This window comes from Panicum virgatum, chromosome 4K (genome assembly GCF_016808335.1).
Source record: "Panicum virgatum strain AP13 chromosome 4K, P.virgatum_v5, whole genome shotgun sequence".
NCBI lineage: Eukaryota > Viridiplantae > Streptophyta > Magnoliopsida > Poales > Poaceae > Panicum > Panicum virgatum.
This window is the reverse complement of record NC_053139.1, coordinates 640,505-656,149: the sequence shown is the minus strand read 5'-3', so window position 1 is coordinate 656,149 and position 15,645 is coordinate 640,505. Positions and strand designations below refer to the sequence as shown.

Sequence of the window (15,645 nt, the reverse complement as noted above, 5' to 3'; positions counted from 1 at the left end):
TGGTAGATAGTTGTAGTGCTCACAGTTTCATCAGTTTATGCAAAGTCTGAATGTTCCAATAGTACCTATGTGTCCACAGCAAGTGAGACTGGCAAATGGTGACACCTGGTCACAGATCAGTGGGTTCCTCAACTGGCATGGTGGCTGTGTGCACTGACATGAAAGTGCTGGACATGCCAGCCTATGATGCAATCCTAGGTTATGACGGGTTGAAAGCTAATAGTCCTATGCAATGTAAAGCTAACAAGACTTTGGAGTTTCATCATAATGGCCAGCAGGTGCATGAACATGGACCGAGCTGTGACCGGATGCGGCAAACATCATGGTGCCCCCGGTTTCAGCAAGGTGAAGTCATCAGATGCATGCACCCATGCAACAGAGCCCGGCTTCTCCTAACTACCTAGTTTAGATTATGCGACAATTACAAATTGTCGTAGACATTAAGATTACAGAGGTTTCAGGCCACAGCACTTGTCGGTTTATTACTACACCGTGACACCATGGAGACCAACCTGTGCACTGCAAGTTGAACATCTGAAGAGGAAATGAACTGCATCTGCCCTTATAGTCAAAGTTGATCTTATTTCTGCAACTATCTTTTCAGCAAGATCCATATCTAATCCAAATCAAATAATGCATCTTGATCGAGTTCTCTGTAACCCGCGATATATCTTCTTTAGGGGGCAAAAGGAAGCATGTAAACCACGATAGTAACATATAGTACATTTTAGTGATACGTGATGACATCTGATGTGTTTCCCATTGAACAAGCAAAATGCTCATCCTATGTAATTGGTGATGTCAACACGAAGAACAGACCAAGGACCGGAGCAGGGGATTCAGTCTCCAACAGTCGTTGACTGGCTCATATTATCATATCCTATTGATGGCTTTCTACACGTCTGCAATAGGACAGTGTACCTTCCGACTATTGTTTAATAGACTGTTCTGCAAGTAAAAAAACAAAACCTAGTTGATCAATGCCCTGATTTTCATTAAGAGATGACAAGGTTCTCTAAACTGGGATTGTTTAACATGTATGCGTGGCGATACACGTGATGTGCCGATTAACATCTACGTGAAAGTTTGAGTCTTTGATAGAAGCCACACCAAATTGCAACAACTAGGTACAGGTTGCCTAACGGTGACATGTGTTGGACAATTGGATCATGTAAAGATTTGGTCCCATTTCTTTATCAGATTCCGTTTACTAACTACTACATTATAACATACTCATCAAGTTGCAGTTAACTAATGTGTCTCCCTGTTGTTCCAGCATAACTCTCAATGCACCCATCATAAGGAAGGTATGAGAAGTCACTTTATATGTAAGGTTGCATTAAACTAGGCTAAGAACCTTATTGAGCTAATGATCCCTAACGCTGTGCAACTGTTTACATATCCAAGGAATCCTCTTGTTGCATGCTTCCATTGGTTGGCTTAATATTTTGGAAATTGGATCCGTGTTTGCTTCTAAAACACATCGCGTCCAACACTAGTTAATTACTTGATTAGGATTTCAAGATACAGCCTAGGATTGCTTAATTCTAAAAAACTCGGTCTGCGAGGGACCAATTGACCTAGCACCCTTTGGCAGGATTGCTTAATTCTTGCAACTGAAGAAAATAAAGAAGTCACAATAATCTTGCTGGTTATTTTTTCAAGCTTCATAATACCTAAATGAAAAGTTTTTATCCCTCAAAATTGATTACCAAATCCTGTAAAAGCTTTTTCTTTGTTTATGTTTATGTGTACTTTTGCTTATGATTGGAAACCAGGAAAATATTGTTGCTTTTACAGCATAATGATGCAGCAGAAAAGAACATCCAAAGATAGGAATTGCCAGTGGTGTATGATACAGCATAAAAAAGCTGTTCTGTCACATTTGCAATATTGTTGCTTCCTATGGTACACATTAATGATGAGCTGAAAACGATTGTTTCATTGATGAACCTACAAGATGTGGATACCTGATAGTCTTACGGGAACAAGTAACCCTTTTGTTGAGAGTTGAGACTGCCAAGCTCTTGCTCAAGCACAGAATGAAACTTTACAATAGCATCTGACCGATGAAATGTTCATCTTGTATTCTTGAGTCTGCAATATCATCTCTGATTAGTATAAACATAATTTGTAGGTACTGTTACAATATTGTCTTTTATTTATCTAGGATGTTTCATTATCTTACTGTATATATACTATGGTATAGATTCTACACTGACAATAATACTTATATAACATGGATGGATTTGTCACATAAAAGTTGCTGAAAAGTAATATATATCTAGGTGTCTTGTGCGTCCTGATATCTACTCCTAGGTCACTAGCTAGATACTTGAATATCTAAATTCTACTGTGGCTTGCTTGCCAATTCATCCATGAGCTAGATTACTTGCTGAAGCTACCAAAAAATAAAACTAAGTTTCTATCTGTCACATCTGCTAACATATTAAAAAGGCAACTATTTATTGAATATCCATGTAAAATATATGAATATTGGAAACTACTCTTTCCCATATATATGTTTCTTTCTCAAATAAGGAAATTAAGTGCTCGATGTTTTTTTTTTGCAAAAAGCTACATTAATAGAGTCCTCCATCCATCTCGTTACACAGATAAAATGCTGACATTGAGTACGTATCTAATAAGTATACACCTCATTCATCATAAACCAAGGTGAGATATTAACCAATTCAAAATTCCAAGTTGGAAATCTCACCAAAAGATATAATATAGCTTTCTTAAATGGGGAAGACAATTATAATAATCAGGTAGTTGAAGGAAGCCTAACCAATTATGCTGCTTCTTTCAGCAATGCTAATGGAAATGAGGACAGATGCTCCAAATTTAAAAGCCCCTGTTGACATTGACAGTGATGCTCATGACGACCACTATGATGCGGACACACAATCTATTGATATATACGTATATAATATTGAAGCACATAGATCACATTACAGGCTGCATGATTGGTTCACACTAACTGAAAACCTGGCTGGATGCAAGCTGAAACTTCTACACAAGTACATGTGTATGCATGCTCATCCACCCACCATAACCGTTTTGGTTGTAACCACATTGGTGTCTGGTGATGATGAGTCATATGGGCGGGAAGAAACGTATTGGGTGCTAATTGTATCATCTGTCTAGGTTCTAATAAGCACGTTAATTAATTTGTACAAGGACCATTTGTATCTAATGCATAATCCATACTAAAATCCAAGATTTTCTTTCTACTCAGTACCTCTGCAGCTCTGCTTGTGGCTTAGTAATGTTAGGCACATGTCATATCTACAAATATTGGCTGGTTAGTTGGATGATTCGAACAGGACATGCGGGACAGAAGTTAAGGGATAGTCCATGGAACATATTGGATGGAGCTATGTGGCTGTATGCAGCAGACCAAGTGAAATTTGCACTCTGTTCTGATTTCTCCTCTTTGTTGCAGTTCAAACATTCAAAAGCTCTGGCATGCCATTTGTTGACGCTAATCTGGTCAACACACCGGTGCCCTAGAACGCGCGGATCGTAAACGATCTTCACCAGCGAGCTTCAGACAGGACCGGTCAGACCGGTTCCTCCAACCGGTCAGACCGGTTGGGGGCAGAAACTCACGAAAACCTAGAACCTCAAGCTCGGGAGGGACCCCGTCGGAGCTCGAAGATCTAGGGTTGCCTTGAGGTCGGCAGGCCACTCAAGACGCCCTTGAACGCCGTAGAGACGAGCAAAGAACAGCAAAGGGGTTGGAAAAGATTTGGATTTGGGTAAAAGGTAAAAGAGATTGTATTGATTCGATTGTGGTTAGAAAACCCTCAATCGGCCGCAGCCTTTATATTTATAGGCCGGGGAGGACATACCCCTTCAAAAACGGATTACAATAGGACTCTTAACATGAAACCCTAACCCTACTCGGATTACAGGCCCAGACCGGCCCAACCGGTCAGACCGGTCGGCCTCGGTTATTGCCAATTTTGGCCTCCAACACCATTCTGAGCGTCCTTTTGCTTAGCTAGAACTCAATCAGTATTAGTCAGGGATGAGAACAGCATGCAAGGTAGAAAGGAAGTTTCCTATGATGTATGTATATCTTTGACCTTCAAAAAAAATGTATGTATATCTTTTATCTATATTTGTTCTAGTTCAAACCTCAAAGTACGCAATTTTACCACGCCATCTCCCCTCTGTCAGTGAAAGTAGTTGTATGTTTGGTGAAAGATTAACTACGAAACCGTGTTGTTGTTGCTGCTGCTCTTCAGTTTAAAAAAAGAACCGAAGCAAAAGGAAAACGAAAAGGACAAAGAAAACAAATATTTGATATCTACAGAGAGAAAACAGAAAACCCTGAAGCATTGTGATGTGCAGCTAAACCACCAGATTATCGGTACAGTGCTTAATAATAGGAAAGCTATTTGCAATGAATAAAGCATCCCTGAAACTAATTCTATTGTTGAACATATATTACTCTCCTGCAATCAACATCCTGATGGAGTACTACTATAGATTGTTCCTTATTGCTACAGTATTTTGATGCGTACATCTCTTGAAGATTCTGAACAAAATTCCTTTTTGCTTGTGAATTTCTGACCACGGCCGCAACTAATGCAAATTGTATGCATGTACACAGGACTTCTAGGACCACAGGATGTCAGGATCACTCCAATTGCACAACTGATCTTTTGAAAAAGGCTTTAATTAGGGCCCTAGAGTAAGTATCACATATACGCGGTTAGTACTTAATGGTTCTCAACTTTTGTCCTAAGCTAATATAAAAGAAGACTAAATGTCAGACTATTTAGAAGTGGGCCCGCATACTATATATATACTACACATATTCGTGTGGGCAAAAAATCCACGTCTTGGAGGTCTTGCTGGAAGCACTAACAATGCGACACTTGTCCATTGTTTATACTTATAAGTACACTGTCTAATCAGCTTTCTCGACAGAAGGAAATATAACTACGTACTATGAGAATAGAGTAAACAACTTATGCTAAAATCAAATATTCAAATTTACAATGTTGCGTTGTGCGAAAACTGTGACTTTTTTGGTGTTGTTTTAATTTGTACTCGGTCAAAGAAGTAACCTGTCATGGGTGAGGGCCACATACTCAAACATCGATCTCGACCAAAAAGGATAAGGCCAGGTCAGGTGTATGTATACAGCAGATGAAGCTATAGGACGATTTACAAGTTGACGAAGCCTTGTTTGCCAGCACCAAAACATAAGCACGCTGTACAACATTGAAAGATCACCGTGTTCGGCTCCAGCCTCCAGCTCCAGCCCTACAGTATTTCTCTCTCACACCACTCCAGCTCCAGCCTCCAGCCACCAGCAGGTAACAGTATTTCTCTCTCACACCACTCCAGCTCCAGCTCCAACTTGCCGAACACGGTGAATGGAAAGACGATGGTTGGTATTCAACGTTGAAATTTGAGACCAACGAATCAGTTGATCTTTAATTAATTATATATATATCTAATAATGAGTCATGCATGCTAAGTAGTAGTGGTCAACTAACACTGACAAGTAGCTGATGAGCATCATGCATGCATGTTTGTTTATTTATTTATTTTGATGAACCATGCATAGAGAAAATTCGAGAAAATTATATTGTTGGCAACTAAAATAGCGTGTCATGTCCGCGGCCGTATCAAAGTGAGATTAACAACTAAAATAGCGTTGGCGTGCGTGTGACACACACAACGCTTTGCTTTGCTTTATTTGCCGCGCGCCAGGGCCAGGCCGGGGAAGGGAACAGGTAGCTCCTTGCGTTGTTAGTAGGGACCCTGCCTGGCACGTGTCAGCCCACACGAACCTACCTCTCCTGCTGCTCTATTCCATCTGTGTATATATCCGTCATTATACTAGTATTTTATTTCAGTGCAAATTTTCAAACAAAAAAACTATATATGTATTTACGATATGAATAATCATCCGTGCATGCATCTGTTTAATTTGTAGCATAAAAAGAATCGATCAGTGCATGCATGGTGCATATACGTACATATATATACCATGCATATACCTGTATATATATATATACGTACGTACGTACGTAGATAGAGATGCATGGCATCACACAATGCATTTATATTAATTTATTTGTGCATGCATGCATGCATGGGAGTTGAAGCAGATCGAGGAAGCTTCTAGTTTACTTGCAGTCCTTGATCGAGACTATATATGCCAAGTATATATATATATATATATATATATATATATATATATATATATATTAGCTAGGCTGTTGTTGCGCGCCTACGTAGGCGAGCATGATATGTGCAGGAAGCCACCAGCTACGTACGGACCATTACAAACACAAGAAAACACAGTGGCTAGCTGCTTAATAAGCAACAAGAGCCTAGCTAGCTAATGAAGAGGCAGCAGTGCGTTTGGTTGGCTCTCGGATCTGCAATGCATAGCATTTGGCTCTGGCTCCCTGCTAATCATCTTAATTAATTGTATATTAACGACGCGTCTTAGTATTAGATCGACTAGCTAATTAATCAACAAGCTATACCCAGCCAGCCACATATCATCAGCTCTGATCGATCGAGGAGAGAGAAACTAATTAACCAGACAGCAGGCTAGAGAGAGAGAGAGCCTAGCTAGGAAGCTGCGTGCGTCTCCCGCACACAAAGACTTGCTTTTTGGGGCGGCCGGCCGGCCGGGGCTGCCGCCATGGCCACCCATACATGCACCACCTAAACCTCTATAAAACCCCCCATGGCCCCTGCTACTGCTATCAACCCCAACGGATCGATCGGATCGGATCCCACAGCCTAGCCTGCTGCAGGCCTCCCTCCGATTTTGCTTTGCTTTGCTAATTAAACGACTCATCCCTCATCATCTTCCTCTCTTTCTCTCCAAAGCTAGCTATAGCCTACACACCTACAGCAAGCAAGCAAGCAGCAAGCAATGGGGCGGTCAAAACCGTGTTGTTGTTGTTGTTGTTGTTGCTCTTCAGTTTAAATAAATAACCGAAGCAAAAGGAAAACGAAAAGGACAAAGAAAACAAATATTTGATATCTACAGAGAGAACAGAAAACCCTGAAGCATTGTGATGTGCAGCTAAACCACCAGATTATCGGTACAGTGCTTAATAATAGGAAAGCTATTTGCAATGAATAAAGCATCCCTGAAACTAATTCTATTGTTGAACATATATTACTCTCCTGCAATCAACATCCTGATGGAGTACTACTATAGATTGTTCCTTATTGCTAATACATGCCTGCATTACACAGTGATGTACTACAGTATTTTGATGCGTACATCTCTTGAAGATTCTGAACAAAATTCCTTTTTGCTTGTGAATTTCTGACCACGGCCGCAACCAATGCAAACTGGTATGCATGTACACAGGACTTCTAGGACCACAGGATCACTCCAATTGCACAACTAATCTTTTGAAAAAGGCTTTAATTAGGGTCCTAGAGTAAGTATCACATTGCATCTATATATGTGGTTATAGTACTTAATGGTTCACAACTTTTGTCCTAGCTAATATAAAAAGAAGACTAAATGTCAGACAATTTAGAAGTGGGCCCGCATACTATATATATATATATACACATATTCGTGTGGGCAAAAAAAAATGAGGGGATGGCCCACGTCTTGGAGATCTTGCTGGAAGCACTAACAATGTGACACTTGTCCATTGTTTATATGTTATAAGTACACTGTCTAATCAGCTTTCTCGACAGAAGGAAATATAACTACTATGAGAATAAAGTAAACACCTTATGCTAAAAATCAAATTTACAATGTTGCGTTGTGCGAAAACTGTGGCTTTTTTGGTGTTGTTTTAATTTGTACTCGGTCAAAAAAGTATCGTGTCGTGGGTGAGGGCCACGTACTCAAACATCGATCTCGACCAAAAAGGATAAGGTGTATGTATACAGCAGACGAAGCTATAGGAACACGATTTATAAGTTGACGAAGCCTTCTTTGCCAGCACCAAAACATAGGCACTACAACATTGAAAGATTGCCTAATGGAAAGATGGTTAGTATTCAACGTTGAAATTTGAGACGAACGAATCAGTTGATCTTTAATTAATTATATATATCTAATGAGTCATGCATGCTAAGTAGTAGTGGTCAACTAACACTGACAGCTAGCTGATGAGCATCATGCATGCATGTTTCAATATTGTTTATTTATTTTGATGAACCATAGAGAAAATTCGAGAAATTTATATTGTTGGCAAAATGGATGGACAAAAATTGATGAGCTAGCTATTAGTCACTTGAAAAGTCAAATTTCCATGTGTTGTGGGCAAAACCCTGCCAACTAGAATAATGTTCACTCCCACCCACATGCCCAAGCAAAACAATACTCATATAGGTAGGTCACAGAGATGACCAAGATGTAATGGTGGTGCAGGTCAACCATGCATATACAAGTAGGCATGAATCGAATATATTATTATTCTAATAAAAAAGTGCTGGCTAATAATCAGAAGGGTCATCCATCCATCAGACCATCACTTGGCAAACTAATAAAGGCCAGTTGGGCCAATGGGGAGCACACAATCCACAAGTGGGCCCCACATGGCTAGCCCCCTATAGGTGGGCCCCAGCACCAATCCTATATATCTTCCGGTAGATTTTTTTCTCCCCCACCTTCCAGTGTTTGAGATTCGTGCAACTATCTCCAACCATTGGATCAATACATCCAAACCCTAACCCCTCACCCTCTCTCCCTACCGTGCTCTCCCCCGTGCTCCCGAAGCCACGCACCACCCAACGCAGGCCGGCGCCCGCACCGCCGCCGGCCCTTCCTGTCTCGTCGCCGAGCCTCCCCTGCTCCGCCGCCGCGCCTCTATGACGCCGCGCGCTGCCCCGCCGTTGCTGCTACTCCGCGCGAGCGCGCCGCCGCTGCCCGCACGCGCCAAGCTCACCGGCCGCCGCGTGCCGAGCTCGCCGGCTCCCGTTGCCTGCTCGCGCCGCCGGCGTGTGCCAAGCTTGCCGGCCGCTGCTTGCCCGTTCGTGCAGCCGCCGCTCCGAGCGGACCCGCGCAACCGCACGTCGACCTCGCCGGAGAAGAAGCAGGCTGCTCGCCGGAGAAGCACGTTCAACATTTCAAATTAGTATTTCCAACATTCCATTCTTCTAATTTCAACATTTCGTATATATTTACAGTTCCAACAATTTGAAGTCAAATGTTGAACCTGTTTATAGAAAATGTTAAGTGAATTCTGTTAAGATGTTGAACATATTTGCAACAGCTAATTGGGCCAAATGGGCTTTAAAGATGAATGATTTATCTACCTTCCACAAGAAGATATATATAGGAGCCCCCGGGCCCCTGACCGTAGCTTCGTTGTGTCATGTCCGCGGCCGTATCAAAGTGATCAGATTACCAACTACAAGTAGCTTCGTTGTGCAGTCCTTGATCGAGAATATATACAAGTATAAATTAGCTAGGCTAGCTGTTGTTGCCTACGTAGAGCATGATATTTGCAGGACGCCACCAGCAAGGTAGATCAGACTCAGAGGCACGCACACATATATATATATAACAATGGTCGTACGTACGGACCATTACAAACACAAAAAACACGTACAGTGGCTGCTTAATACGCAAGCCTAGCTAGCTAATGAATTAGAAGCAGCAGTGCGTTGCGTCAATAACGACGCGTCTTAGTATTAGACTAGCTAATTAATCAAGAAGCTAGCTACATACACCCAGCCAGCTCCCAAGTCAGCACTACATATCATCAGCTCTGATCGATCGAGGAGAGAGAAACTAATTAAGCAGACAGGCTAGAGAGAGACGGACACAGAGACGAGAGAGTGACTGAGAGAGAGAGAGAGAGAGAGAGAGAGAGAGAGAGAGAGATAGAGACTAGGAAGCTACGTCTCCCGTACACAAAGACTTGCTTTTTGGGCGGCTGGCCGCCCGGGGCTGCCGCCAATGGCCACCCATGCACCACCTAAACCCCTATAAAGCCCCCCATGGCCCCTGCTACTGCTATCAACCCCAACGGATCGATCTGAATCGATCGGATCCCACAGCCTAGCCTGCTGCAGGCCTCCCTCCGATTTTGCTTTGCTTTGCTAATTAAACGACTCATCCCTCATCATCTTCCTCTCTTTCTCTCCAAAGCTAGCTATAGCCTACACACCTACAGCAAGCAAGCAAGCAGCAAGCAATGGGGCGGTCACCGTGCTGCGACCAGGACGCCGGCGTGAAGAAGGGGCCCTGGACGCCCGAGGAGGACAAGCTGCTGGTGGACTACATCAAGGACAGCAAGGGCCACGGCAGCTGGCGCCGCCTCCCCAAGCTCGCCGGGCTCAACCGCTGCGGCAAGAGCTGCCGCCTCCGCTGGACCAACTACCTCCGCCCGGACATCAAGCGCGGCCGCTTCACCGACGAGGAGGAGAAGCTCATCATCCACCTCCACTCAATCCTCGGCAACAAGTACGTTGATTTTTGTTCCTTGCTTAGGCCTACCTGTCCTTAATAATAACCATGCATGCATGTCGCCGATCGATGAGCTCAACTAAGCTAGCTAGCTAGCTAATAATAACCATGGCGGTGTACATACAGGTGGTCTTCCATCGCCACCAAGCTCCCCGGCCGGACGGACAACGAGATAAAGAACTACTGGAACACGCACCTCCGCAAGAAGCTCCTGAGCATGGGCATCGACCCCGTCACGCACCGCCCGCGCACCGACCTCAGCCTCCTCGCCGGCATCCCCAACCTGCTCACTGCCGCCGCCGCCGCGCAGCAGCCACCCAACACCTGCTGGGACATCAACGCCCTCCGCCTCCAGGCCGACGCCGCCAAGTACCAGCTCCTCCAGGGCCTCCTCCGCGCGCTTTCCGCCCCTCCCGCCGTCGACCTCATGGCCCTCCTTGCCGCCACCAATAATAATGGAGGCGGGCTCGTCACCCAGCCCCAGCCCGCCGCCGGCGTTGACCACCAGCAGTACGACGGCCTGCTCAACCTGCCGGCCTTGACCAGCGTGCCGCCCGCGACGACGCTACCAGCAGCGATGTCCTCCTCCTTCTCCGGGCTGCTCAGCAGCAGCTTCGGCGGCGCCGGGAGCGCTCTCGCCGGGGACGGCCTCAGCTCCACGGACCTCGGCCACAGCGGGAGCAGCAATATGACGGCAGCGATGGCGCCGCCGCCGCCTTTGGTAGTGGCGGCCAAGGAATGCAATAATGGCGGCGGCACATCGACGCCTTGCGACGACACGCCGGCGTCGAGCCCGTTCGAGGGGCTGGAGAACATCAACCTCGATGACGAATTCAACAGCGACAGTTGGAAGGACTTGCTAGAGTGAGTATATATCGTAGCAGCAGCTCGATCTCCTATATACTATCAAACTGTTTTTTTTTCTCCTTCTAGCTAGTAGCTAATCTGCCTATTACAATTTTAGGGATATATATATATATATATATACTCTAGTATTTATTTATTATTAACAGCTAGACTTTTGCTAAACAATAAACTTGCCTCTGATTAACCGGCCGTTTTATTTCTTATGCAGGCAAATGTCATGGTTGAACAACCCGAATGATCAGCAGCAGCTGATGTGAGAATAATGAACAGATGACATATATCTTTCATATATAGCAGATGAAGTTGTTAAAAAGATGCATGGATGCATGGAGAGACGACAGTTCCTTTGATTGGTTTCACACTTCGTCGGAGATGTGAATGAAGTTTGTTTGTTGATAGGAAAAAAAGGTGGTTTGACTATATATACCCACAGCTAGCGATATGTACAGAGAAAGAACGACAGAAAGACATGCTGCACGTATACTCACTTTCAATGTTTTCAATTTGTTTTTTTTTAGTTTTTTCCCCTCGTTTTGCCTTTGGCAAGGAGGATGTGTGTAATGATTAGCTTGTGACGACATAAACTAAACGAAGTTTCATTTTCCACACCCAAGCAGTGCAGTGTGACTATCTGTTCTCAGTTGAAGACACGCCATTTTCTATTAATGTTTACTGTCTAAAGTGCTTCTATTGGGCGTCCTTTCCAATTGACCATTTTGTTCCATTATTATTATACGTATGTACTGGAGAGACCATTATTTCAATCACCCCATGCATACCATATCGGCGACACAAAGACTATATATATACATCCATGTATGGCTGCTAAATTCTACTGTCTAATTTAATATTATAACATTTTTAGACATGTTGAATATATATATATAGAGAGAGATACACAATTAATAAAGTGCTTAATAATTAATATGAACAAGCAGATGTGTGAGAAGACCAGTTTTAATCTAAGCAGTACTTTATTCAGTGTACAGTAGGACGGACGCTCTAAATTATACATGAAGATTAATTATATTATTATGCACGTCATTATCTAGAAAATGTTATTATCCGCATATATGTTGTTAACTAAATATAAAATCAATATAGAGAAGCTAGCTAGATAGCCCTCCCCTGCATGCATTGGGTCTTTTCAAAACGAGCGAGGTTACTTGTTTGAGGAGAATTGATCACTAGCACACACATCACTACCCAGGGTAGATGCATATGATAGCATGTAAACGGTATAACATTAAAAAAATAGTTAGTTGGGGTTGGAGAAGGATGGGTAACTTGTGAGAGTGGAGAAACTGTGAGAAAGTAAATTACTACCCTAATCTCATCTTCTAGAACTACAAATAAACTTGTGACATGCATGGTTTTTACTGACCAGTCCAAAAAACAGTATATATATAGTTGTTCAGTGTAAATCTAACTAGCTCGTACGTGCCTAGCTAGGTTAATATGTGGGCAGTCATAATTATTTGACCAAATTACTCAAATTAAATTAGGCTAACTGGTAGTCCGTTTTATTTCAATAACAGAGACGAATAACTTATGTTCAAAGGATGAATGGTAGGAATGCAGAATGAGAAAAGCAAATTAAAAAGAGACATGCATCCGGTGTGCTTGGACCGCTTTCTGCAGGCATGCCTTGTTTGCTTGTGCATGGCTTATTGTCCAGATTCCTGCTTTCGAATGAGAGAAATGGAAATATCATCAGCTGCTTGAGTGTACTTTTAGTTAAAACGGCAGCAGCTACTAATAGTGATGTGATGTCTCAGGTTCAAACAATAATATTCATATATAAATTTAATTTAACTATGTGATGCTTCCTCTTTTTTCCTCTGCAACTGCATGCCCCAGCTGGGGAACACAAGTCATGCAATTAGTTAGCAGTAGGTAGGCCTCATTTCCCGACACTACAAGCCATTGACGGTCCTACCTTGCACTTGCATATCATCTGCCCAGGCCTCCTCTATGCTTATGCTCAAAATAAAGCTTTATTGGAATCTCTTTTAGCAGACCTAGCAGCTATCCCTGGGTGCATGCTTATGCAATCCGTTTTACACCAAAAGCTTCCAGGCTTTGCAGTTGACAAAGTGATCACACTTAAACGTAATAAGCTACCTTCCTTGGAACTTCTTCATGGAAATTAAACTACTAGGTCAGTAAAAAGTTTTTTACTATATCCTCTTTCTGCTGGTAAGACATGCAGTTTTGCGATTTTACTAAGAATGAAAGGTGAATTATGGTTGTTGTAAATCTCAGTACTGTTAATATATACTAACTTATATATGGATGACGCTTCAATTTAATTTCAGGGCTGCATATGCATGCTTCAGTTTAAATCTAAGTACTATTAATACATAGAACTTATTTAGTTTGTGACGTGTCAAAATTTCTCCTCTCGTTGTCTAACAATCATGTCAGACTTTGACATGTCCAGTGTGTGGCAATGGACAGACGGACCACGTAAGGTTAATTGTTGAACGGCTCAGGTTCCGTCTGATGTTTGGCTCTTTGGATTGCCAAGTCGATCGGTCTACATGCAGTCATCACTTGTTCCCTTCACATGCTATGTTGTAGACTTGGCTTGTAGGACTGGGTAGACTGTCTCAGTACCAACTGCAGGACCGGTAGCTAGCTACGTATAGTACGTACTGCTGGATTTGCATGCATCTTTTGCCTATCTTTAGCTAAGTCACTTGTCTTAGGAAGATATAGACCCTAACTACTGTGTACTTGACCATTATTTGCATGCATGGTAGGTGAAAGCAGATAATTATTATTATAGTAATAAAAACTGCAAATATATATGCATACAAATAGAAGGGACCTGTTGTTTATTTCAGTCATGAAATGCGCACTGCATATTACAGCATATCCAGGTGGAGCGCTAGCAGTATAATCTGACAGGAGGTCAATACTAGTGGTGCAGTTACACCAGGAGATATCTATCGGATAGCTATAGTAGCTTTAACCCGGCCCAGTCGTTATTGGCCCTGTTTGTTTCCGATTATAATCAGCTTATCGGTGGAAATAAGCGATAATCCCACCAAACGCCTCGATTATTTTCGCTTCTGTGGTAATCCGCTTCAGAGATTTGAACTACGAGAAGCGAGAAAATCTTCGCTTCTCTCGGCCACGCTTAGATTATAAGCTAAGCGAAAACAAACAGGGCCATTATCTCTTCAGATTCTTTTGAATTAGTACCTTAGGTGATGGATAAGTTGGTCCATCACCCAGACTCAAAGGTGTGACCGAACCAACCAACGATCGAACCAGCCCATTGATCCAACTGACCAAACTGGGTCCGCGCTACAGTAAACGAGTCCGCGCTACAGTGCTCGCTATTTTTTTTATTCAGCCATTCCATGGAACTGATGTAAGCCACCTCGACTTTTGTTCAACCATTCGCGTTTATTCAGCGATTCCATGGAAATGATGTCAGCCACCTCAACTTTATTTTTGATTTTTTGTTCAGCCATTTCTAATTTTGTTCGGTCATTCGTGTTTGTCGGGTACCACGATCAGGGACACTCTGATTGGGGTACTCAGATCGCTTTAAAAACACAAACACCTGTTAAGGCAATTGGTCCCACGAAGGCCCACGGCCTGCTTCCCATCCGGAAGAAAGGAAATGACTCAAAGAAGCCCAGCGTGCGGCCCATTCGCATCCCCCTCGAACCCGCGAAGCGATCTCCGCCTCGCTCGAGGGTTCCTCTAGGGCCCGCCGGACAAACCCCGCCTCGTTCGAGGGTAGCGGATCTATCCTCGAACGGGCGACTCATCTCCGCCTCGCTCGAGGGTAGCGGATCTACCATCGAGCGGGTAAGCCATCTCCGCCTCGCTCGAGGCCGTCTCTCGGCACAGGGACAAACGGCCCCGCCGCCCCACCGCTCGCCGTACGAAGGCATTAAAGGCCAGCCACTCCGCCACGGCGCCCAGGACAGACAGCTTCAGGCCGCCACTCCCACAGTGGATGTGACCGGGGTCCCATCCGCCGACTTCGGTCACCGCTCCGCCATCCCGGAGGCTGTAGCGGCACTGTAGGACATGCGACGCGAGACAAGATGGGCCCGGCACTGCCCCCGTTCCTGTTCTGCCGACACCGACCACCCGGACTCGCCTCCCACTGGGGAAGGGGTCCGGCGATGTCACGTGTCCTTCCGAGCGGAGCGCTCAGCGTACACGGACGGAGCCCCGGACTTCCCCCTTTGAGGAGGTCGGGACCTCCACGTGTCCCCCGGACCTTCTAGTGTGCACGCCCGCACTCCGACCAGGGGGTCCGGGGCCGTCGCGCGCCACCACTATCGCTGGTGCATGCAGGACCCTAGTTTGAAGGGCCC

General features: G+C 44.0%; 1 protein-coding gene across 1 annotated transcript; it reads left to right on the top strand.

Moving 5' to 3' along the window:
- Window positions 1-9,995: 9,995 nt before the first annotated feature.
- LOC120702361 (transcription factor MYB53-like) lies at window positions 9,996-11,905 on the top strand. The gene is made up of 3 exons (XM_039986127.1): window positions 9,996-10,429; window positions 10,559-11,296; window positions 11,508-11,905. The coding sequence occupies exons 1-3, from the start codon at window positions 10,161-10,163 to the stop codon at window positions 11,554-11,556; spliced, it is 1,056 nt and encodes a 351-aa protein (XP_039842061.1). The 5' UTR covers window positions 9,996-10,160; the 3' UTR covers window positions 11,557-11,905.
- The last annotated feature ends 3,740 nt before the right edge of the window (window positions 11,906-15,645 follow it).